This window comes from Camelus ferus, chromosome 6 (assembly GCF_009834535.1).
Source record: "Camelus ferus isolate YT-003-E chromosome 6, BCGSAC_Cfer_1.0, whole genome shotgun sequence".
Classification (NCBI taxonomy): Eukaryota; Metazoa; Chordata; class Mammalia; order Artiodactyla; family Camelidae; genus Camelus; species Camelus ferus.
In genome coordinates, this window is record NC_045701.1 from 60,342,839 (window position 1) to 60,368,133 (window position 25,295).

A 25,295-nucleotide genomic window follows, 5' to 3' on the forward strand; every position below is an offset into this window, starting at 1 on the left:
ATCTCAAGCTTCCCAGCTTAAATTGATCTAGATGCTTGAATTGAAATTTTTCTATCAAAGTTCACTTACTAACAATAGCAAATGTTCACATTCCTTGTCAGAGGAGCACACAAACTTGAACAAGTGCTAGAACTATATCATCACTATTGTCACAACACTACTGCTAGATACTCACTTTTTTATATACAACATAACAGAGGCATACTCTGAGAATGAAGAACCCTGCTTGTTTTTGAGAATGTTGCTTCTATGATTGAACCTTGCAGCTTTGCAGATCATTGGAGGGAGAAGAGATTTAAGTTAGAGACAGTTATGTGCTTAATTCACAGAATGTAAGGAGGATTAAGTGGAATAATGCTGGCGGGGTTCTTAGCATACTGCCAAGTGCTCAATAAATGGTAATGGCTATTTTCAACATTTAATAAATAATTGACTTATTAGGATTAAGTTGAGGTTCATAGGAGAGCAGATGAGTATTTGAACATTCTCCATTAAGGTGAAACCTTGTAGAAGAGCAGAGTTGAGTGAAAAAACATCTGGGTTCAAATCCTGTCTGTTACAGCATGGCTGTTTTTAAGCTACTGAACCCTAGTTTCCTCGTCTGTAAAATGGGGATATTTAACCTATTTACAGGTTGTTATGAGAGAACTAGTACAAGATAGTGCTTGACATGTAGTAGGTTTTAGTAAACAATAGCCACTAAAGAAGAAGCTAAGGACAGAACCAGGCTAGCCTTGTTTATCTTCTGCTGGTAGAGAGGAATAGATATTGCTACACAGTAAAGCAGAGGAAGTTGGCTCTGCTGGGACAACTTACGAAAATATTTCCAACTGACTTTATTCTTGGAAGAGTTCCCTAAAGATGTATCATTGTATTGACACCCTTAGTAATCTTCCTTAACCTGCTGTCTTAAATTCTTAATATTGTGCCATGTCTTTTTTTTCTTCCATAACCCTGCATTTATTTGGTACCTTTTGTGCTAGTAATAGATAAGGTGCTGCTAAGGGAGTAAGCAGGCTAAACATGGTAGCTGATTATAGCTAAGAGAAATTCCTATAGCTTATAGTCAGTATTGCTCATGTGGTAGGGTAGAGAGTGAGAAAGCTGTAAGTTGAGACTACTTTTGAACGGCCATGAAAGTGCAGCCTTAGATATACATGCCAGGGAGGAAACACTTGCTTTGGACAGGTATAAGACTTCCTCTTGGACTTCTTAGGAGAGTTCCTTGTACCTGCAGTAATCCAAAAATTTGTATAGCTGTCTCTTATAAAAATACATTTATGTAGTAGACAAATCGCTATGTAATTTTAATTATATGGCATTTTCTAATCTTTCCATGGTAAGCAGAAAAATGTAAAATGAGTTTTATTCAAGCAAAGGCAACAAATGTATAAATTTTCCATCTTTTTTCTCTCCTCCACCTCCTCCTTTTTTGTTAAATAGGATAAGTTCTGAACGTCGAAAAGAGAAATCTAGAGATGCAGCCAGATCTCGACGAAGTAAAGAGTCTGAAGTTTTTTATGAGCTTGCTCATCAGCTGCCACTTCCCCATAATGTGAGCTCGCATCTTGATAAGGCTTCTGTTATGAGGCTTACCATCAGCTATTTGCGTGTGAGGAAACTTCTGGATGCTGGTGAGTTGTTTTACAAGGGCATGATAGGTCTAGAAATTAGAAATCAGAAGTAATTGGAAATTACTTTTAGAAGGTGGTCATACTCTCACTTCTTTTTTAATATATCCTTTTTATTACTTGCTTTTAAAGCTTCAGTCAGGAATTTTAAGACACTGACCTTCCCTCCTTCTTTTTCTCTTGCTCCACTTACCTACCTACCTATATCTATCTTACTTTTAATGACATGACCTTTCTCTTTTCAGTGGTTCGCCTTGCTACATTATTTTAAATAACCATTAAAAGTAGCTGACAAATCTAATTTTAGTCTAATTGTCCTCTGGCCTTGACTGTTATGTGTTAAAAAGACAATGACAGGAGAAAAATGTAAATATACAGAAAAAACATATGCTTCGTGTATTAAAGTATCTGGGGAAAACTTTATAAAAATATCTGAAAATTACTATCATTTAAGTATAGCTTTTTAACTAGTTATTTTTTTCTTCTTTTACCTTTTTATTAGGTGATTTGGATATTGAAGATGAAATGAAGGCACAGATGAACTGCTTTTATTTGAAAGCCTTGGATGGTTTTGTTATGGTTCTCACAGATGATGGTGACATGATTTACATTTCGGATAATGTGAACAAATACATGGGATTAACTCAGGTAAATACCCACATATTAAGAGCCCTTCTGTATGTTTTTATAATTTTATGTTATAGATCGAATTCTTTTAATGTTTTTACAGTTTGAACTAACTGGACACAGTGTGTTTGATTTTACTCATCCGTGTGACCATGAGGAAATGAGAGAAATGCTTACACACAGAAATGGTGAGAAGAAAAGCTTACTGTTTGATTTATTGTGATACGTGGTTCTACATAATCAGATACTGTCATTAATTTTAAAATTTTGCTATTGTACTAACCTAAGGTAAAACCTCATTTTGTGCTTAATAAAATGTTATTCTGTTCTTTGTTAAATTCATGTTACTCTATTTTTTAGAAATCTTATAAAAATACCCAAATTTTTTAAGAGCCCACACAATTCCATAAATAATTGTACAGATTCAAGGATTGATAAAATAAAGTGGAAAAATAAATAAAAATTAGGACCAAGGAGGTTAGTTTGTAATGTAACTTTAAATAAGGGGAAATCATAATACAAATAATAGGATTTTAGACAGTCATTAAAGCTGAAGTGCCAGTTTGGGTTCAAGCTTCTAAAGGCCCAAGCAAAAGAAAATAAAAAGTTTACCAAATTTTAAAGAGTGTAACTGCTTATTTGACCCCTCAGGTTGTCCACAATAATTTGAGACTATGTTGTTAGATGCAAAGTATTATCTAATAGATGTCCCTGTATTAGCAACAACAAAAAAGACCTGCTAAGAGTTAACCTTTAACTCTTAAGAATGAATTATTCAAAGCAACCAAATGTTCCAAGATTTGGGAGAAAAGTACCTTTTGAATTACAAAAACTTAACAATTAATGAAAGTCTTTTCACATGTGTGCCTTCTTAAGCAGAGTATACTGATCTAATTTGATCTTCCTTTCATGACTCAAAGTGACCACACTGAAAATTTGTCATTGTGCTCTGCAGTTGTTTTTGCAGTGCTCCCATTTAAGTGTATGTTTTTTTTGCCTCTACATGAAACAACCTCAGGTTTGTAGTTCTTTTTAAATCATTTTTTTATGGCTTTCTTTTTCATCTCATCTCATTTATACTAAGTTAGCCTTTATTGAGAAATTACTCTGTGCCAGGACACATTTTATGTCCTTTAACTCCTTTATTCCTCACAACAACCCTGTGAAGTTACTATTTCTATTTTACTGAGGAAACTGTGTTCCAGACTAATTGAGTGACTTGCCCAAGATTACTTGGTTAGTAAAAGGCAGAGTGTGGGTTAAACTCAGGTAGACTGGCTTGAGTCCATACTCCTCGTTAGTACTTTAAAGCTCTTTTCATGTCTACCAACTCTCACTACATTCTCATCTTGTCAGTAGGAGCCCTCTTCTGTTTTTTAATTTCACGCTGTGTGTTTACTGTGAACTTGGAAAGCAAATGCATACTTCTTAACAATCCTGTGTAAAGGAGTAAATATACTCTGAACAGGGACCTAAGTGGGCTGTCAATGAGTTTAGTATATAACTTTTAGTGTTTAGACTTTGAGGTTTGTATTGGCGGCTCAGTGCTTCCCTTGGGCTAGACTATAAATGCATGGGTATATGGAAGTCTTGTTTTGATTTGGTGATGAGGCTAATGCATTATTCTAAATCAGTATAATCCACTAATTATAGCTTACGTGTTTGTTTTTAACCAAATGTTTTTTTTAAAGCATATGAACATTAAGAAAAATCATTCCTGATGTAGTTAATGAGTTTCTGATATTTTATTGGGAAACAAAAATGCAGATTTTCACTATTAGCAAAGAGGGACTGCTACAGTGCATCACGTGTTAATGATAAACTAAGAACCTGTGATATGTTTACACAGCATAGTCCCATTTCATTTACATTCTAAAAATACGACTTTATTATAAAGTATTTATTTTTATAGGGCTGAAAAATTAGTTGTTTAAAAATTTTTCTTCATTAGGAAAATGCTATTTCTTTTCAGTTACCTTAGTTTTCAAATTTATCTTCATGTCCCAGTTCAAAGACTTTGGGTTTCCAAAGATTAGTCCAGTTCAAGTTTAGATTATGAAGGACTGAAAATACCCCTAAAGAATTTACATGTAGATCTCTACTGCTTCCACAACCACCACCCTGGCAACCCAGCCCCATCTCGACACACACATACACACACACACACCTCCATACCATCACCAAGACCATTATGGTTCTTATGGCATTTTTAAAAAATCCACTTTCAAATGCTTCTAGGAAGGGCAAATTCATTCTTAGGTAAGTAAACCCCAGTAACTTACATCAGCACGAAGATGGCCTCAACTTTCCTATGTTCCATTATTATGAATGTGAACTAGAACTCTTATTCTTTTCTCAAAAGTCCAGCATTTCTAGCTAAGCAAGCCTAAATTTAAGCATATTATCTTGTTTTCCACTTGACACTTTTCTTTCAATATACCAGCCTTAAAATATCTAGATTTTTTAAAGAATTTCTCTTCTCCTTTATTTCCATTAATCTTCAAGTTTTTATAGATTTTACCTCTTCATTTGTCTTTTGTCACCCTTTTTTTCACTTCTACTGCTGCTCAGCCCCTCATTACCATCATTATATTCTAACACATCATATATATTGCTGCTAGATTAATGTTTCTTAAGCTCTTATTATGCTTCCCAACTCAGATTTGTTAGAAGCTGCAATTTGTATATTTAAAGCTGAACTCATCGTGGCACCCATGGCCCTCTATAGTTATAGCTCTAACCATCCCTTCTAACTTTGTCTCATTATCCTTCTGCATGTACTTTATATTGTAGTCAAACTTAGTGTGTACTGTTCCCCAAATTTGTGCTATTTTTTTACCTCTGCATTTTTCATTCTTTTTCTTCTGCACTGAATACCCTTCTTACTCACCTCTTACTTACTAAGAAGAACTTAGTGTTCTTGTAACTCTTGAGTGCTTACTCTATATTGTATTGTCATTGGCCTCACTACATCTATTAAATTTTTAACTTCTTCAGGACAGGCATTTTGTCTTATTAATTTTTGTACTGCCCGAAGTATCCAGTCCAGGTCCTGAATAATAAATATTTTTGTATTTGTGTTGAATCAGACTGTTCAATGAAGATAAGAAATCAAGTTGCTATTTGCTTAGTCACCTGAGTGTAATCTCATTTTTTTAGTTATATGAGGTCTGGAATGAGAGGAAATAGACTTGAATTTATTTAACTCTAACTTTGCTTTGGAAAGTCATTCAGTATTTTATTTTCCCTAGTAACAAAGTAGAAATAATTTCCTGCTTGCTTTCCAGGAAGATTTAAGGAAAAATCAGATATATAAAAATTTTATTTGCTATTAAAAAGAAATTTTCTATTTTAAGAGTTCTATAAATATATAGAATATTTATCATACATTGAGCTAACACATTTAGCAAAGATTTGGAGGAGTTTACTGAAATTATTTTTTTGGGTGTGTTTTGTACACGGATAGCACAGTTGTAGGGCAAATTCATACCACGTTTATATTTCTTTGTAATATGACCAACTTTACTAGCTTGAATGTGAAATGATTAAGTATTATCCCAAATACGGATTCTCATCCCAACTCAGAGAATCACTGCTATTGTGAACCTGTTACTGACCTAGAGTGTGTTAAATCCCTTGGATATGTTGCAATGAGCAAAGCAGGTATGAATCACTGTGTTCATGCTGAGACTTCATTGAACAGCACCTAGGTGCTGAGTACTGTGCTACCCTTACTGTAATAAATTTGTGTATTAATTTTGTTTAACTTTATTTCATGCTTTCTTTAGGCCTTGTGAAAAAGGGTAAAGAGCAAAATACACAGCGAAGCTTTTTTCTCAGAATGAAGTGTACCCTAACTAGCCGGGGGAGAACTATGAACATAAAATCCGCAACATGGAAAGTAAGTAAAAATTATTTGTGAATGGTAATACACTTGATTTATAGATAAATTCCTACATCTTGACATTACTAGTACTAAGACAGCATTAGAACTGTGAGGGAAAACTTACTATTCCTTGGCATTTGCAGATTTAACATCAGAAATAGTGTAGTAATTCACCAGTTTGAGGCATGAACTTAAGTTATGTGCACTGTGACACTGCTGGCTTTGCCAACCACTCTGAATCTTGATAGAGATTAATTTTCCATTCATTGTTGTATCATTTCTTTGCTCATTGTTGAAACAGTCATCAGAGCAAGAAATAACCATCAAACAGCTACAGTGACCAGACGAATGAAAAATCAGCCTAGATTTCTATGAAGGAAAAGTTTTTTAAAGAGTAATCTATGTTCCTGAAGAGTAGGTCATGGCTGATGTTGTGGGGAAAACATTTGTTGATTTTCAAAAATATAGTTAATCTAACTAATGACAATAAATTTTATCAATGGTTACTTGCCATGTCTGACTTGACTATCTCTGCATTTTGTTTTTTATTAACATTGTATATCTTTTTAAAACTGCTTTGTTTTCTTCATACACAGGTACTTCACTGCACAGGCCATATTCATGTGTACGATACCAACAGTAACCAATCTCAGTGTGGGTATAAGAAACCACCCATGACGTGCTTGGTGCTGATTTGTGAACCCATTCCTCATCCATCAAATATTGAAATTCCTTTAGATAGCAAGACTTTTCTCAGTCGTCACAGCCTGGATATGAAATTTTCTTACTGTGATGAAAGGTAAATGAAATACAAAATATAACTTGAAATTTTTAATTAGCCCATGGTACTTTTTTTTTGTATTAACAGTGTAAAGACTATGTATGCTTCTTCCCACTTAAGTTGAATACAGTGCATCCTAGAATTTAGTAAGATCAATTTCATAAATTAACTCAGCCGTATTTATTGAACATTTACTATGTACCATGCATACTTACTCTTACCAGGTGCTACCCAGAGATTATTAAGATGAGATCTTTTTCCTTTCGGGGCTCTAATTTATGTAAAGAAAAAACAAATATATTTCAAAGACATACAGTGTATAATTTGAGGAAGGATAAATTACCTTTTGTTATGGACTAGGAAGGAAAGTCTTTGGTTATCTCCTTCCCTGTATATTTTTTCTGAGCAGTTTCATTCTCATTCTACTGCTGTTTCCCAAATTTCTGTTCATAACTATTTCCACTTAATTGCCAATTCGGTATTTTTATCTGGACAGATATTCTTCTGTATTAAAAACTAAATGTTTCTGTAACTGAACTGAACCACTCCTGCCCTAAAACAACATCAAAAACTGCTTTTCCTGTTACAATGCCTATCATGGTCAATACACCACTGTAGACATGTGACTCCAGCAAAAATTGGAGTTTTGCTTTCATTATCTACACTCAGTTGGTCTCTAAATCTTAATAGATTTACCCTCTACATATATCTCTTGATCCATTCCTTCCTTCCACTCTTTCTTTCTGGCCATTGAGTTCTTCAGCGCATTATTACCTTTGGCGTGAACTGTCGCCACAGTCTCCTAACTGCATATCTGCCAAAAGATTTGTGCCCTTTTAATCACATCCAGGTTTCCAAGAAGTGGTCTTCCTAATGTGAAAATCAGATCATGTCATACTTCTGTTGAAAATGCCTCATTCCTTCATCTTCACACACAGAAACCTTTGTTTATTATGTTGCTTAAAAGGCCAGGGGATTACTTTCTATATAAAAATCATCCTCTGGCCAATTTGGGTATTCTTGTCTGTACTCCCAGTATATGTCTTTTGATCTCTCAAATTTATGATCTTGGATGAAAATGAATGTAGAAGGATCTCTTGAGATCTGACTACCCCTAAATCTCCTGGATACTTTGTTAAGAGGAAATAATTTTAGGTGATATTATCTCTGTAGCCCCCTTGAACCTTTTTCTTTCAAATGGAGTCTGCTGGGATGTTTGAAAGGTGCAGATTAAATCCTTAGTGAATAAAGAAAGATAGGTACAAGGGTCTGCAGTTCCCAAGAGTTCATGGGTAAAATCCAGATCTTTGAACATGGATGGGAAAAATTATATCTTTATTTTCATTAACTTCTAATAAAGTGAATCTTTAATTATGCATCTAGGTAATAAGCCACAGTAGTATAAACAATCTGTGAGTTTGTCATCAGTACAAATCAGATATTTTTATATCATATTACTTGTCATAGGCATCTGTTAATATTGTGTGCACTTATCACCACTTTGATATTGTGTTTATTAGACTTGCTGCTAGAGCTTGTTATTTAGTGCATGAGTAAAGAATCACATAATTATTAAAAAAAAAGTTTTGTTTATGAAAGTATTAGAAGAGCAGGAGATATTTGTTTATCAAAAGACAATATGGATTTTGAAAAGCTCAAAGAAAAATAGACCTATTCAATAAAATCTAAACTTCTTAGCATGGTAAGCAAAGATATTTATGATCTGGCCCCTGCGCATTTCTCCAGATTAATCAGGAGGAGGGGGGCCCCTCCTGATGTGGCCCCAACACCCTACACCAGAGAGCTTCACATGTTGTATTACTGTCTTATTGCAATGTTTTCCTCAACTCCAAACACAGACTTAGCTTCCAGGATCCTCCTACGTACAGCTCTACTTGTAGAGCTTTCCTTCTTTTTTTTAAGAAACTACTGTTCCTTGTACATAGCCTGTCATAGTCTTTTCTGTGCTTTTGTAATTATTTGCTTGCTTGTTCCTTTTTTACTGTAAGACTGTAACATAGTGGCTGAAGGCATAGGTTCTGTAGCCAGGGACTACCAAATCCTGACTTTGCTGCCTATTTCCAGATGATCTTGGACACACTACTTTTATTTGAGCATCAGTTTCTTCATCTTTAATAACACCTGCTTTGTACAGAGTATAATACATGTATTATCTTCAGCTTGAAGGTTATATGAGAAAACCAATTTTAAGCCCTTAGCTATAAAATAGATAAGAAGCCCCTGCCACACTGGACAAGGAAAAGTGACCGAGCACCAGCTTTGGTATCACGTAATCCTAGACTCAGTCCTGGTACTTAAAGTGTGGCCTGGGTCTTAGAACTTAACTGTTTTAAACCTCATGTTAAATAAGGGTCATGATTCAAAAATCTGTTGTAAGGCTTGAAGGAGTTTGTTGAGTGCCTAGTGCACATAGTGACTGTTTCACCACTGGGGTTAGCTTTAAGAAAAGTGAAGGTAGAAGAGGTAGAGGTATTTTATGGTGTTTACTGCCAGTATTTATGTCAATGTATGATAGAACAGAGATGTCCATTTTTTTTTTTTTATTTTTTGAACTCAATAATAAAGTGTAGGAGTGGACTGGGGAGAAGGGAAAGTGATGGAGCTAGAATGAGAAAAAGAAAGGGAGTGACATTCCCCTTCTGATTATACAAGGAAATTCGCAAAATGGTTGTGACAGAGGAATAAAGGAAGCCAGTTTAGATATCAACCAAATAATGTTTTGAGTTAGACAAGGAAAATGCTGTTTTCTGGTTAGAGCTCTAGAAAGGAACTTTTCACAGCTATAACCCCCTAAGAACCAAGATACAGAAAAAATTTTGCACAATTTTGAAAAAAATCTAACATACCAAACTTCTTACATCCAAAAATGTCCCACCAATGGCTATTATTTATTGTACTAGTTTCCACTTACAATCATTCATTTATTTGAGCATCTACTATGTTCATGGGACGATAACTAGCACTAAAGTAGAACTGAAGGTTAGTCGTTCCTACCCTCTACCCTCATGACGCTTAGAATGAGTGAATCATACACTGCAAAGTAGCTTTAGATTACAGGTTTCCTAGTCCACTGAAAACACTTTTTGATCAAATTTTCTGGGTCAGTCCTCCCCTTTTTGGTGCAAAAAGCAATGTAATTCTCTGAAGTTAAATTAACTTTACCTTTCTCCCTCAAATATGAATAAAATTGACCTTCTAGGAAAACAATGCTGTTTATATTTTGACATCCTTTCTCCCTTAGTGATAACATGTACCTCAACTCAGATTGGGAAGCACTGATTGACATCTCATTAAATCAGAGCTCCTTAGCATGTATTCAAAACCCTCATTAATCTGATCCTCCTTCCTAGAACTTCTCCAGCCTCATGTCTCCCCATCTGTCCCCACTAACCACATCTGAGTCTTTGTTGCCATTACAATATCAAGCATTTTCTCATCTTTCTTTGCTTGTAGTGTACCTTCTTCCCCAGATAGTTTTGCTTTCTCTGACTCTCTTCTATACTCATCTTGTAAGTCTCCTTTAAGAAGCTGTCCCTCACCCCACCACTCCTTCTTGCAGATAGGGGTTGTTCCTCTAATTCCAGCAAGATTCCCACCACTGCACTTGCCGTGTAATTTCATAAGTAGTGTGGTAAGTGCATCAGAAAATTTACCACATTGAGTTTTGCCTCTGCATTTTCACACCTAGAACAATGTCAGGCACATACAGGAATATAAAGGTTTAAATAAAGAAAAAAAATTAATCCCATGAGAATTTTATTTAAATATACAACCTGTACCAATTAAAATTATTTTTAAAGCATAATTTAAAGAAACAGGACTTTTAAAAACAGTAGTTTCCTTTCTAGTGCTGCCACCTAGCGTAGATGTGTGTAGGGGATATCCCTTAGTAAAGAATTCTGAATTTTGTCTTAGTTTTGTTTTGTTTTTTGTTTGTTTGTTTTTAACAGAAAAAGCTATTTATCTATTTAGTCATTTTGGAATAAACTATGACAGATGTAGCCTTAAGGTGTGACAACACAAAACAGTATTATTACCTTTATACGTTTCTCAGGAGAAGGTATCTTTCTTGTGTGTTTTCTGGACTTAGTTTATTTTTTGGATACAATACATTATATAACGTTTGCTTGTACATCATTTAGTAAGTCTTTTAAATTCTAAAGGTTGTAACTCATGTTTTGCTCCCAGAAAAGAATATTTCTGTTTAGCACAGTGCTAAGAAGACAGCTTTCTCTTTCTGGTGAAATGGGTTCCATTTCAGACTGTGGTTAAAGATAGTAATAAAATCTAGTCTCTGCCATAAAGGAACTGCCAGGGAACCAGAAGGGACAACTGGATTACTTTCTAGTTTATTTTCAGTTTGATATCATTGTTTCATCTGAAATGAATTCCTATAATTTTATTTAATTTCAAAACTAAGTATAAGAGCATCTTCCAAAACTAGCATAAGAAGTATTTATTTAGTTCCCATTTAGTGTAAGATACTCTTTGGTTGTTGATACTAAAATTTTGTAGTAGATGTTGATCCAAAGTGAAGCTTTACCTAGGGAAACTGTTGTATAAAGAATCTGATTTTGTATACACACACACAAAAAGAATCTGATTTTATGGTAAAATACTGTTATGGATTTAATCTACAATTTAAATGTCACTGACTACCTTTAAAGCTTTTATTTAACTTAGCAGTACTTCATCATATCTATTTATTAATACTCTATCTTGTTACCAAAAGTATGAAAAAGAAGTGTGTACAATAAAATGTGATAAAAAAATAGTTAACGAACTTGAGTGAAAGGGATAAAACAGTTAAATAGCAGGATGAACCCATAGGGCTTAAAGAAATGCATGGCCCTGCATTTACTAACTGTAGAGTTACTAAAGGTGAGATGTAAGTTTATCTAAACAAAGAAAGATGCCCTTTATTTTTAAAAGTTCACTTGTCCATAAGATTAATGCATATCTAGTTACTCTAGAGGAGCAAAATTTTTCTTCATTAGTTAGTTTCTCTCATTTTTCTTCTTACTTACATTTTTTACTTAACAGAATTACTGAATTGATGGGATATGAGCCAGAAGAACTTTTGGGCCGCTCAATTTATGAATATTATCATGCTTTGGACTCTGATCATCTGACCAAAACTCATCACGATAGTAAGTATAATGGAAAAACTCAGAAATATTCTAATTATTTAACTCTTGCAATCGTTACTATTTGGTCATATATCTAACTTTTGGGTTAAAATCAACCAGTCTTCCCAGGCTAAATATTTTAATAGACCTCATCGTAAGTGGATCTGGGTCATTAAATCTATGTTTTATATTTGTTATAACTAATACCAGTTAAAGAATCATTTAATAATATATAAAACTTCCCTGGCATTTTAAAAACAAAGACTGAAAAAAAAGCATCAAATATTACAGCATTTTCAGAGTTCATACCTAAGTATTCAGAACAGCTAGCACAGAAAAGGCACTCAGAAAATAATTATTCAGTGAATCAATGAATTTGATCAACATCATGGTAACAGGTACTCTTGACATAGAGATAATTCTCAATTTTACTCATATGAATGTTATTTGAGGATCCCATGGTAAGTAAAACTTTGGAATTTCTAAACTTGTCTGTTCTAATCCATACGTAAACATGACTTTCCAGTGTGATTGGGGATACCTGAGTGTCGCTGAGTTAGCATGATCAGCCTTGAACTGCAGAGTGGGCCCAAGTCTGCAGTCAGGGACCCCAGTACTCATGATAATGTCATCTTTACTATTTATCTAGTACTTTATCCTGAATCAGTAATTAATAAGACTGCCTAAATTGCTAGAAGACTTCAGTATGATACCAGTTGCAATTCAGATATCCTAGCACAGCTAATTTGAACCATCTTTGGTTCTCTGGAAACTATAGCAGGAGTTTAAGGAAATGATAACACTTCTGCTTTCTGGAGTGTTCTCTGTGGAATAAAGGTTATTCACTTTCTAATCTTTGTGATACTTTCAACATGTAAGTCATTAAAGGAATTTTAGTCACTGCTCTCCCTCATTCCTGGCTTTCATCTTAAAGTGAAAGCTGGCAGAAAAGGAGTTTATTTTGGGGATTAGAAGAATGAGATGGGTACATTTTCAGCTATCCTGGAGCATTTTCTCTGCCTCTCCATTTAAACAGTTACAACTGATTCTGTTAAAATAAATATTTCTCCTTTTTTCTAAAACAGTGATCAATATTCATCATCCATTCAGTCGATTGAAAATTCAAAGTTATTTTCTTTGCATGACTCTTTTTCCTTTTCACTCCTAGTGTTTACTAAAGGACAAGTCACCACAGGACAGTACAGGATGCTTGCCAAAAGAGGTGGATACGTCTGGGTTGAAACTCAAGCAACTGTCATATATAACACTAAGAACTCTCAACCACAGTGCATTGTATGTGTAAATTACGTTGTGAGGTAAGCTTGGAAAGTAAATATTTGTGGGGAGCAAGTAGTAACTCTTTGGATACTTTTTTCTTTTATAGGAAAAGAAGATTATAAACTAACTGAATTTTATTTTACTTTCAATTTTCTACCTATTTATTAAGTACTCTAACCTGAGTTTTTAGGCCAGCTATTCTACAGAGATTCCACTAACTACTATCAGTAGCTATTTATCGCCATCCTTTTTACTCCTATTTTAAAAAAGACCTTGGGGGGAAAAAAATCAGATCTCCTGTGGATTACTTCGTTACTAGTCATACGGCTATCAGCATAGACAATCTCAAGGCAGCTATGTTATTTTTATAAATAGAAAAATACTGGCCTTGGAATAGTTAGATTTGTGTCATAGCTCTGTCCTTCATTAGCTCCGTGGTTTAGGGAAGTCTCCTCATTTCTCTGAAGTGCATCCATTTAGGAGAGATGATAATACTTACCTCAAAAGGTTAAAATGAGGATTAAGTGAAATTCTATGTGAAATTACTGTCAAAGGCTATATGACATAGCACATGGCTTTTATATATTCACAAACTCTTAGTTTATTGGCTTACTAATATTATGGATATCATAAACTAATCTTTCATTTAATCTATTTCAGTAAGTAACTGCCCCCTTCTAGTCCATCTTCCACATTACCAGCAGGTTGAGTTTTCTTGCATGGGTATCTGATCATCTCATTTTCCTGATAATTGTTTTAAAGATCCCTTTATTACCCACTGCATACTTGCATAGCATCATTTCTTGTCATTATTTTTTAAATTTCCGTGCTTTCATTGATTTAGCTCTCTTTCTGAAATATGTGGCCATCTCTCTTAGGAAGACTTTAGTCATTTGTTTTTATTTTTGCCACTTCTGTCTTCATCCTTTAATGTTTTGAAATTAGGCCAACGAGTTCTTTTGTGACTTTCCCATTATATAAGAATCACCCACTTGGAATGTCCTTCTTTTCCACTTTCCCAGTCTGTCTAATAAATCCTACCTAAGTCCAGGTCTCAGCTTGTTGGCTTCTCTGTGACGCAGACCTTCTTCATTTTAGCAGTTATCACTTTGTATTTTAATTATTTGCACACCTACTTTTTCATTGGATTTTAAACTTTCTGAGGGCAAGGGCTAGATATTTTAAACTTTGTATCCTCAGTTCATTTCACATAGTAAACAAGTAATATTTGTTGATTAAAGGAAAAATAAAATTAAGCCAAGCATGAAGATGGAATTGTTCATCATCTCTCTTCAGCCCTATCCTGCAGGTGGTATCACCAGATCATTTGTTTTTACCACCACGGAAAATACAGTGCCCCTCTTAGAGAGACCATGGTCATTTATTTATCTTTCTTTATATTCTAGGACTGTCCTTAGATCATGCTTTATATATTAGTGTCAAAAAGTTCTTCTGTGCCAGTTTCACTACATGTGGGCACAAAAATTGTGAAGATCTGTTTATTGTCCTACATGTCCTTAACTATTACATTTCTTTGTTACCACTTATCTTCCCAAAGGGATAGCTGAAGTTTCTTAATTGAAATTAGCCAAATATTTGAATTATCTTGTATTGTGAATTTTAATAAGTCTTTACTTCATATTGATATTTTAAACCCTGAATGTGACCAGGTATGCATGAGAGATGTTTTAAGGCATCTTAAAATGTTCCTTTTCATAAAGCAGAATTTTTAATTTTTTTTTTTTGAGAGACAAGGTCATTTCAAAGTCCTTCTCCTCTCCCATTGTGTCAAGTGCTCATTTAAGAATTACTAATCTCTCTTTTTTGACAGTGGTATTATTCAGCACGACTTGATTTTCTCCCTTCAACAAACAGAATGTGTCCTCAAACCAGTTGAATCGTCAGATATGAAAATGACTCAGCTATTCACCAAAGTTGAAACAGAAGATACAAGTAGCCTCTTTGATAAACTTAAGAAGGAACCTGATGCTTTAACTTTACTGGCCCCAGCTGCTGGAGACACAATCATATCTTTAGATTTTGGCAGCAATGGTAAGTCTTCAGTTATTTTGTTAATTGCCTAAACAATGTATGTTAATTGCCTAGACTTTACTCTGACATTTTGTTGGTAATCATTTGGACATTGTGGCCTTTGCCCCTATAATTTCTCAACATTCCTGCTTTTGTCACGTTGTTGGGAATTGTGCTTCAAAGTGTCCTTAAGGTATTTCTTCTTCCCACTTTTAATTTTTTTCTCAGCTACTCTGCTATTTCTATATCCTACTCTCATAGTGTCTTCACAATCTAGCAGTTATGTTGCAATAGGCATCATTGCATTAAAGGATAAATAAGCAGTCATATCACAATATCAAACATTGAAAAAGAAAACTAATTTCAAGGTAGTTTAAATGTAAATGAATAAAAGGAACTGCAGGGGGTTTTATGCTATATAGATTAACAGGAGTTGTCAATAGTGCATTGGAAAGATAACTCAGACTTAAGTTATACCATAATACCTGTAGACTTTCAGAGTAAGTAAAATTTCATAACATTTTTGTTTGAGTGAACTAGACAAACGTTTTGTGAAAGGGGACATAAAATCTAGATAGTCTCTAAATTGACTAGATTTTTTTTCCCTACAGACACAGAAGCTGATGACCAACAACTTGAGGAAGTTCCCTTGTATAATGATGTAATGCTCCCCTCATCCAATGAGAAATTACAGAATATGAATTTGGCGATGTCTCCATTACCTTCCTCTGAAACTCCAAAGCCTCTCAGAAGTAGTGCTGACCCTGCACTCAATCAGGAAGTTGCATTAAAGTTAGAACCAAATCCAGAGTCACTGGAACTTTCTTTTACCATGCCCCAGATTCAAGATCAGCCAGCTAGTCCTTCTGATGGAAGCACCAGACAAAGTTCACCTGAGGTAGGTGTCATGATATAATAAGAAAAGGATAACTTACAGATTTTAACATTTAGGGATGTATTTATAAATTTGATTCATACTTTAATTTGACCTACATGTCATAGCTTTTTGTGTGAATTTTAGCACTTTTAAAATCACTACAAAAGCTATGGCTAACAGACCTCAGTGCATGTTTTAGGGTCAAAGATAGTCAGGAACATGGGAAGGAGTGATCTTAACATAAGGTGAAAGGTAAAACTTATGTTACTCCTCTATATGTTCATATCAGTAGACCAAAAAAGTCTTGAACTTAAGAGATCCACAGAGAACAAGTACTGTGTGCCTATGATTGCTCCAAGTACCTTCATACTACCCTTTGAGTTAGAGAACTGTCCAGTAGCAAAGCTTAAAAGGGAAAGGACCCTAAGCTCTTTGTCCAATTTAGTCCGTTTTCCATCACTTGTTTGAAATCCTGTCACATGAAAATACTGAGTCTCACACAGAGTAATACTTAGTAATGTTTTAATTCAAGTTCTGTCTTGATATTAGTTTTCCTGTAAACAAAATAAAATAAAAATATCTTTAAGGGCTAGGTTGGGCCAGGACTAAAGTTACCACATAGAGCTCTATTTCTAAATCTAGAATGATTTTATTTCAGAGCTTTCTGTGTCTACAAACATGCTCATGAGTAGAGCAGCTCAGATTTGAATATTATGGCTTTATAAATGAGACTCAAATAGGCATTAATAGGTGGTACATAATTTTACATTAAATATCTGTTGATTCAGACTGGTAAGCTAAAAGTAGATCTGACTCTTCCTTGCCTTCTGGAGAATATATCCTATTCTCTGGTTGCTCAGTTTGCCTAGCTCAAAAATGTTCAATTCGTTTTGTTTTTATTCCAACAAAAGTAAACCTAATAAAAATGTTAAGATGAGGGCAGCAAAAATTTATGCTTAGAATGCATAGCTATAATTTTTTGGTTAGAATTCTTGCTGAAAACTAAAATAGTACTGCATTCATTAAGGTAAATACAAGTAAAGAACTTAAGCTCCCACCCCTCCCCTCCCCCTCACTTCCCCTTACAGTAGCTGGGAGACTTTTAGGTAGATCACCGCAGCCGTGTGGCCTCTCAGTACACAGCTAGATTCCAGTGATAGATCATTGGCCAACTAGTCACCATATGAGAGAATTGTTAGATGAGTTTCATTCTTTGGAATAAGTACTTTAGAATAAAAGTAGATAAATGCATCTTTTAATTTTATAAGGGATGTTATATCATGCATGGATATACTAGCAAAATTAGTTACAAGCTCAAAAAATTAATTTCTCACTAGTTAGATAAAATTTGATAGAAGAGATGGACTTTTTTGTATTCTATGAGATCAAGCTTGCAAATTCTAACAACTAGCAAAACATTTATGCACGCTTCTTCAGGGGAAAGTAAGTATATTAATTCCTTTTACAGCCTAACAGTCCCAGTGAATATTGTTTTGATGTGGATAGCGATATGGTCAATGAATTCAAGTTGGAATTGGTAGAGAAACTTTTTGCTGAAGACACAGAAGCAAAGAATCCATTTTCCACTCAGGTATATGAACTTGTTTATTATATATTTTTTCTATTAAATTTTATTTTTAGTCTTAAGTGGCTTTGGGCTTAACTTGTTTTTCTTTTATAAGGCGTGGTCATTGTAAAAATTCATGTGTTTGTTACTTTAAAGGACACTGATTTAGACTTGGAGATGTTAGCTCCTTATATCCCAATGGATGATGACTTCCAGTTACGTTCCTTCGATCAGTTGTCACCATTGGAAAGCAGTTCTACAAGCCCTCAAAGTGCGAGCACAGTTACAGTATTCCAGCAGACTCAAATGCAAGAACCTCCTGTTACCACCACTACCACTGCCACCACTGATGAATTAAAAACAGTGACAAAAGATGGTATGGAAGACATTAAAATATTGATTGCATTTCCATCTCCTCCCCACGTACCTAAAGAAACTGCTTGTGCCACAACATCAGCATATAGTGATACTGGAAGTCGGACATCCTCACCAAACAGAGCAGGAAAAGGAGTCATAGAACAGACAGAAAAATCTCATCCACGAAGCCCTAATGTGTTATCTGTCGCTTTGAGTCAAAGGTATTTATATGTAACATTAAAGTTATAGTTCGTTTATTATTTTTGAGGAAATGTATATAATGGTAAATTATTTCTAAACATAGCAAACTTTTGGTATATGCTTTAAGGAACATAAAATTGACATACAAATTCTGAATGTAAAACGAGCAGTCAAAAAACTTTCTAAATTAGCTCGTGTATTATTTTATAATCATGTCACTTATCTAAATCTAGGAGGATCTTCTAATACCTCTAAAAATAAAATCCAGCCAATAAATTCTGTACATGTATGAAAACTGGCCTAGTTTCTTTTGATTGCTTAAGTCAGACTACTTAACTATCCTCACTGCCTCCATCTCTTGGAGCTCTTTTTAAGCTTTCCAGAGAAAAAAGCCTTTTCAACTTAAAGGTATTTCCAATTCCCCATTCCAAATTCAGCTTGATAATCTTCAGTCCTCGGTATTCAATATAGATATTTGCAAGCCTTAAAATTTTTTTTATGTATAGTCATAGCATTAGATATATTATAGGTTAAGTAGGTTTTTAAAAGCTACAGCAGGAATCTAAGCGTCGTTTACAACATTGCTTCTATGGAGCTCATTCAAGCAAACATGTCCACCACCCAAATTTTAAGTTATAATTTTTATGTATAATTTCTAATAAGATTTCACATATTTTAAATTTTAGGCTGTTGTCAGAGGAAACAAGTTGTAGCTAGTCAGTGGGGCAGTGTGTGGAGGAGAGAAATGCTTTTTTAGGAGACACCTTTTCCCAGAACTAGGAAAAGATCTTGGGGCTTTCAGTTAATGAAGAAGTACTTAACATTACATTTTTACCATGTCACCAACTGACATTACAGCACCTCTGGGCGGTGACAGTGCCCTGACATTTTTATGTTACTAATATTTAACTCAGTATCTAACACATAGTACTTCCTTCAATAAATGGTTATTGGATGGAGAGATGAATGAATATAGCAACAGAATCAGCAATGACCTGTAATTGACAGTTACAGCTACAGAGAACCATGGGATATTCAGTTTTCTATATAACTATGTACTTGTCAAAACCAAAGTCCAGCAAACATCTAGTCACTTTAGCAATTTTTTTTTTTTACATTAGTTCCAATATGGTGTGCACTAAACACTTTAAGAAATGAATGTACCTTTCAGAACTATATGGAGGCTTTTTCTTCACCACCTCTCTAGGTAATTTTCAGGATCAAAATGGTGTGTTAAACTAGACAACTTACAACTTTAGAGCAAAGATTAAAAATAAACCGTTAAAAGTACTACTACTTTTGATATTTACAGAATAGACTGAGTTATACTTAATAAGGAAAATATATTTATATAAAAATTTAAAAACCTGCCTGTCTGTATATTGAAGGTTTTATAGAATTTTTTAAAAATATAAAACAAGACTGCATGTAGAAGAGCTGTTAGAGTAACACATCACTTACCCATATGGCATTCTCAACTAGATGGAACACAGCAAGGAGCTATTGTGATTATGCTGGGGTGGAGGAGGGGGCTGAGGCAGCTCTTGAAAAGGCAAAATAGTATAACAGAATTGATGTACTTGATGCATAAAATAATAGTTTGCTATTTAATATTAATTTTAGATACAGGTAGTTCAGATTTGATGACCAGATCAATACTGAGGGCAAAATGGCTTAGTGGGAAGATCACTGGGAAGGAGGGTGGATATCAGGAGACCTACAATGTACTTCCATATCTGCAGCTAATTAACAACAGAGCACATTATCTAACAGACCTCAGGTTTCTCATTTATAAACTATGTATTATATACCTGTATTGTCTTGGGGATTAAAGCGAACCTAAAATTAGAACTAATAAACATGCAATGTTTTATAAACTGAAAGCATTACACAAATGTGAAATTAATCTTGTATTACAATAGTCCCAAGAATATCTGTGTATTAGGTGGAATGAAAGGCCAGTATTTAATTCTTTGATGTCAATTTAGTTCTATTCAGTTCTATTTCATAAGTAAGGAAATGCATATCTTAGGAAATTTTGTTTTGAAAAATGAGCTTTGGCTTTTAAGGTAATAATCCAGTAATCAGGAAAGTTCTTATGTAACATTATATTCCTAATGTTGGAAAACAGGCATTCTATATTTTGTTTTTAAAAAGCTAATTGGATTTTTTTAAATAAATAAAACAACCATATTTTTATTTAAAATTTTTTTTTTCAGAACTACCACTCCTGAGGAAGAACTAAATCCAAAGATACTAGCTTTGCAGAATGCTCAGAGAAAGCGAAAAATAGAACATGATGGTTCACTTTTTCAAGCAGTAGGAATTGTAAGTGTGACAGTATGTTTGCTTTTCTATTCTAGTTGATGTCCTATTTCTGAGTTAGATATGTAGGTGACTTCTTGTATCTTCCAAATACTCAGGGTACATTTTCAGAAGTTACACGTTTTTTTTTTCATTTTGTATACACTCTTTCTTAGAAATACAATCATTTAATGAATACAGTCTCAGCGTAAAAATTCCAAGCACTAGAGATGTATTTTGAGTAAGTGAAGTTCTCCCCTTGTTCCACCTCCAGTATCACCAAGTCATTCTCTTCCCTTTAGGTTACTTTCCCTTCTTACCCCCAAAACAGTCAATGCTGGTGTGATCCATACTGATACTTTGAGACCAAATCAACTGGAAAGCATTTACACATACAGTTGCCATAGTGAGTGGCAAATGACTTCATCATGGTAGTACTAAGAAAAAAAAATTTAAAATAATTTAGGGCAGTGCTTAAAAATCTTGCCTATGTATTGTTATTAAACTTACACTGATTTCAAAATTTTTGATTTAAAAGAAAATTCAACATAATAAAATTGAAATAACTTTACTGTTTTTAGGGAACATTATTACAGCAACCAGATGATCGTGCAACTACTACATCACTTTCTTGGAAACGTGTAAAAGGATGCAAATCTAGTGAACAGAATGGAATGGAACAAAAGACAATTATTTTAATACCTTCTGGTTAGTTTATTCTTTTTGCCCTTGACCATCACAAACAATTAAAATATATGAAACTTTTATTTAGGAGCCTTACTCTAAATGAGTGATATTCATTCCCTAGCAGGATTAAAAAGTAAGGTTGCATTTTATTTGATCAGTGACAGGAATAACTATTTCAAGATGGAACTTTCATTTTTAATAATTATCTTTGACCTGTCTGTGTGCTATAAATATTGAATAGAAGCTGAAACTTTTTCATTTTAATGTCTTTTTCTAAATTGCTTTTCACTCCTCTGTGCCTTCAGTGTATCCTTTAAACACTTCTGACATAGCAGCACCAGTAACACTTAATTGCACTTTTTTGTTTACATAATTGTGGTTTTGCTCAATAGACTGAAACCCTTCCAGAGCTTATTTGCCTTATTTCCCCCAATACCTTAGTGCATAGTCGCTATTTAATAATATTCATTGTCTAAATGAATGAATACTTAGGTATCTCTTTGTTTTTCAGATTTAGCATGTAGACTGCTGGGGCAATCAATGGATGAGAGTGGATTACCACAGTTGACCAGTTATGATTGTGAAGTTAATGCTCCTATACAAGGCAGCAGAAACCTACTGCAGGGTGAAGAATTACTCAGAGCTTTGGATCAAGTTAACTGAGCTTTTTCATAATCTCATTCCTTTTTTTGGACACTGGTGGCTCATTACCTAAAGCAGTCTATTTATATTTTCTATATCTAATTTTAGAAGCCTGGCTACAAATACTGCACAAACTTGGTTAGTTCAATTTCGATCCCCTTTCTACTTAATCTACATTAATGCTCTTTTTTAGTATGTTCTTTAATGCCAGCTCACAGACAGCACATTTTCACAGTTCTTTGGTATTTAAACCATTGCATTGCAGTAGCATCATTTTTAAAATGCACCTTTTTATTTATTTATTTTGGGCTAGGGAGTTTGTCCCTTATTGAATTATTTTTAATAAGATGCCAATATAATTTTTTTTAAGAAGGCAGTAACCTTTCATCCTGATGAGTTTGAAAAATTTTTACTCAGTTTTTTCACATTTTACATAAACAATAATGATTTGCCAGCAGTACATGGTAGCCACAATTGCACAATATATTTTCTTAAAAAAATACCAGCAGTTAACTCATGCAATATATTCTGCATTTATAAAACTAGTTTTTAAGAAGAAATTTTTTTTGGCCTATGAAATTATTAAACCTGGAACATGACATTGTTAATCATATAATAATGATTCTTAAATGCTTGTATGGTTTATTATTTAAATGGGTAAAGCCATTTACGTGATATAGAAAGATATGCATATATCTGGAAGGTATGTGGCATTTATTTGGATAAAATTCTCAATTCAGAGAAATGATCTGATGTTTCTGTAGTCACTTTGCCAGCTCAAAAGAAAACAATACCCTATCTGTAGTTGTGGAAGTTTATGCTAATATTGTGTAATTGATATTAAGCCTAAATGTTCTGCCCACCCTGTTGGTATAAAGGTATTTTGAGCAGATTGTGAACAAGAAAAAAATCATGCTTTGTTAGCAAAATTGCCTAGTATATGTTAATTTGCTCAAAATCTGATGTTTGGTTTTATGCACTTTGTCGCTATTAACATCCTTCTGTTTTCATATAGATTTTAATAATTGAGTAATTTTAGAAGCATTATTTTAGAAATATATAGTTGTCACAGTAAACATCTTGTTTTTCTATGTGCATTGTACAAATTTTTCATTCCTTTTGCTCTTTGTGGTTGGATCTAACACTAACTGTATTGTTTTGTTACATCAAATAAACATCTTCTGTGGACCAGGCCCCCTTTGATCACCTTTTATGTTAAAATAATATTTGCTTCAACACCTCCAGCTCCTAAAATTATTTATCAACAATTTAAGTATTTTATGAAAATTACATTGCTTTTGCTGAGTTCTACATTTATCTTATTGCCATTACCTTAATTTATACTGTGTCCCTAAATGTAATGTTAAATAACAAATCATAATGTTCTACTGTAAAAAGTACACTTTTAGAAAAGAAAATTGTCATTTATGAATTTATGAACCTATTAAAGTAAAACAAAATTTTACTGTTTTAATATGAATGGGATGAATGAAGCAAATCCTAAACATTACAGTTACATAATGTTGTAAGGGCTAGAAATTCCTCTAAAGATTGTCCAATCTGTTGTTACTCACAGATGAAGAGATTTAGACCTCCAATAATAAATGATTTGTCCAAGCCTTAAAGGTAATAAATGGCAGACCAAAGATTTAAACTTAGGTCTTCTGACTCTAATATGAAACTAGAAAAACCTTGCTTTGTTTTTGTCTAAATTATACTGTATATTTTAAATTTTTTAAATAACTTTATTCATTTTTCCTATATTTTAAAAATGAAATAGTGATGACTCTTTTCTGATTGTAAAAGTAATACATTCTTACTTAAAATTTAAAAAAATCAGACAGCACAAACATATAACCAAGAAACAGCAAAATCACTGTGCATCCCTACACCTAAAAGCAAGAGCAAATTATTTTTATGGACAAATTACATAGGCAGTGCCCGAGCCTTAGGCTCTGTATCCTGAGGTTACAGGAACAAAAATCCTGAACAAAATAAACTAAGCCACAGATCTTAGGAGGCTGTTTTTATCTTACAGTGAAGAAAGTGTGATTACAATTACATGAAAATTTGGGCACACAAGTTTACAACACTAAGACTCAATCCAAGATCTTGGGGGCACATGTATATTTCACTGCTAATACTATGATCTAGAATGCTTCTGCTTTTAATTATAGATAGTACTAGAGGTAGTATTTTAGAAAAAAGTAGTTGCTTAATACTCCTAGGTTGAAATAAAAAATTCTGCTTATTTTGGTAGCAAATTAAGTTCAGCTAAAATCTAGAAGTTTATCGTTCTCAAATATTAGTAAATGGTCAGATCTGTAACAACCAGGAGTTGGAAAATGACTTGTGGGAGCAATGGTTTAGACTAGAAAGCCACTTTAAAGGGCGGTAAAGCTGGAAGAAAACAAATATCCACCCCTTGCTCATTCAGAAAACAAGCCCCCTAGAGAGCTTGAAGCTGTTTTAAATAGAACCAGCCCTTCCTCCTAGCACTGTGCCAGCCTCTTTGAGACCATCACAAAAGTCTTTACAATGCCTTTATTCAAGAAGTATAGCCCTACGCCAGCAACTACAGTCCTATGAATTGCTCATCTCCCTTCCTTATGCGAGCTTATACTTTCTCTTTCTCCAGTGCTGCTGTGAGTGAATGACCATAGTTTTATTTTCACATCTGAAGAAAGTATGGCAAAGGAGTTTGGTGTATTTTATTCGTCTGTTCTAAGCCTCACCACTTTGGAACTGAAAGAGTTCTGTAGGGAGCCTACCAGTGCTAGGTACAATTGCTCTTAGGTTAGGAGTTAAAATGGATCTAATGTCTGTTAAGTAATAATATGCCATACTTTGTGCTAATCATTTTGCATGTTATCTCAATCTCAAAAAAAAAAAAAAAAACACCCTATGAATTATTACCTGTATCTCATTTTGTAGATGACAGAGCAGTCTTAGAGATGCGGCCTAAGGTTCAGATCTCAAGCTGGTGGGGTTCTAGCCAGACCGGTAGAACCTACCCTTTTCCCTATTAACTGTTTAAATGGCAAATAGGAGAAAGCAATGGGGGTGTAGGGAACTGAGGGTGGAGGTCCCTTGACAGTAATGAAATCAGAGGACAATGAGAGTGATGTTCTATGAAAGGAATGGCAAGACAAATGGAAATGAATGAAAGTGGTGTCCCCATGGTATTTAGTGGGTTTTGAATTTGAACTAGACTTTCAGGTGTCTCCTTATGAAAACATTAACTCACAGGTAAATGAGGTGGTGTATGAAAAGCAC

At 34.1% G+C, this 25,295-nt stretch overlaps 1 protein-coding gene across 3 annotated transcripts in view; it reads left to right on the forward strand.

Annotated features, from left to right (window-relative positions):
* Positions 1 to 23,213, forward strand: part of HIF1A (hypoxia inducible factor 1 subunit alpha) — a 39,623-nt gene extending 16,410 nt beyond the window's left edge. For 2 of the 3 annotated variants that reach the window (XM_032482147.1, XM_032482145.1), the window contains 15 exons: positions 1,444 to 1,634; positions 2,134 to 2,279; positions 2,362 to 2,446; positions 5,826 to 5,921; positions 6,047 to 6,159; positions 6,741 to 6,943; positions 11,990 to 12,096; positions 13,244 to 13,391; positions 15,185 to 15,405; positions 15,996 to 16,282; positions 17,730 to 17,852; positions 17,985 to 18,406; positions 20,606 to 20,714; positions 21,272 to 21,398; positions 21,889 to 23,213. In XM_032482147.1, coding sequence (XP_032338038.1) covers positions 1,586 to 1,634; positions 2,134 to 2,279; positions 2,362 to 2,446; positions 5,826 to 5,921; positions 6,047 to 6,159; positions 6,741 to 6,943; positions 11,990 to 12,096; positions 13,244 to 13,391; positions 15,185 to 15,405; positions 15,996 to 16,282; positions 17,730 to 17,852; positions 17,985 to 18,406; positions 20,606 to 20,714; positions 21,272 to 21,398; positions 21,889 to 22,040 — 2,388 coding nt within the window. In that variant the 5' untranslated portion in view covers positions 1,444 to 1,585 and the 3' untranslated portion in view covers positions 22,041 to 23,213. The remainder of the gene's footprint in view (positions 1 to 1,443; positions 1,635 to 2,133; positions 2,280 to 2,361; positions 2,447 to 5,825; positions 5,922 to 6,046; positions 6,160 to 6,740; positions 6,944 to 11,989; positions 12,097 to 13,243; positions 13,392 to 15,184; positions 15,406 to 15,995; positions 16,283 to 17,729; positions 17,853 to 17,984; positions 18,407 to 20,605; positions 20,715 to 21,271; positions 21,399 to 21,888) is intronic. The other variant, XM_032482146.1, reaches the window with a different exon arrangement.
* The last annotated feature ends 2,082 nt before the right edge of the window (positions 23,214 to 25,295 follow it).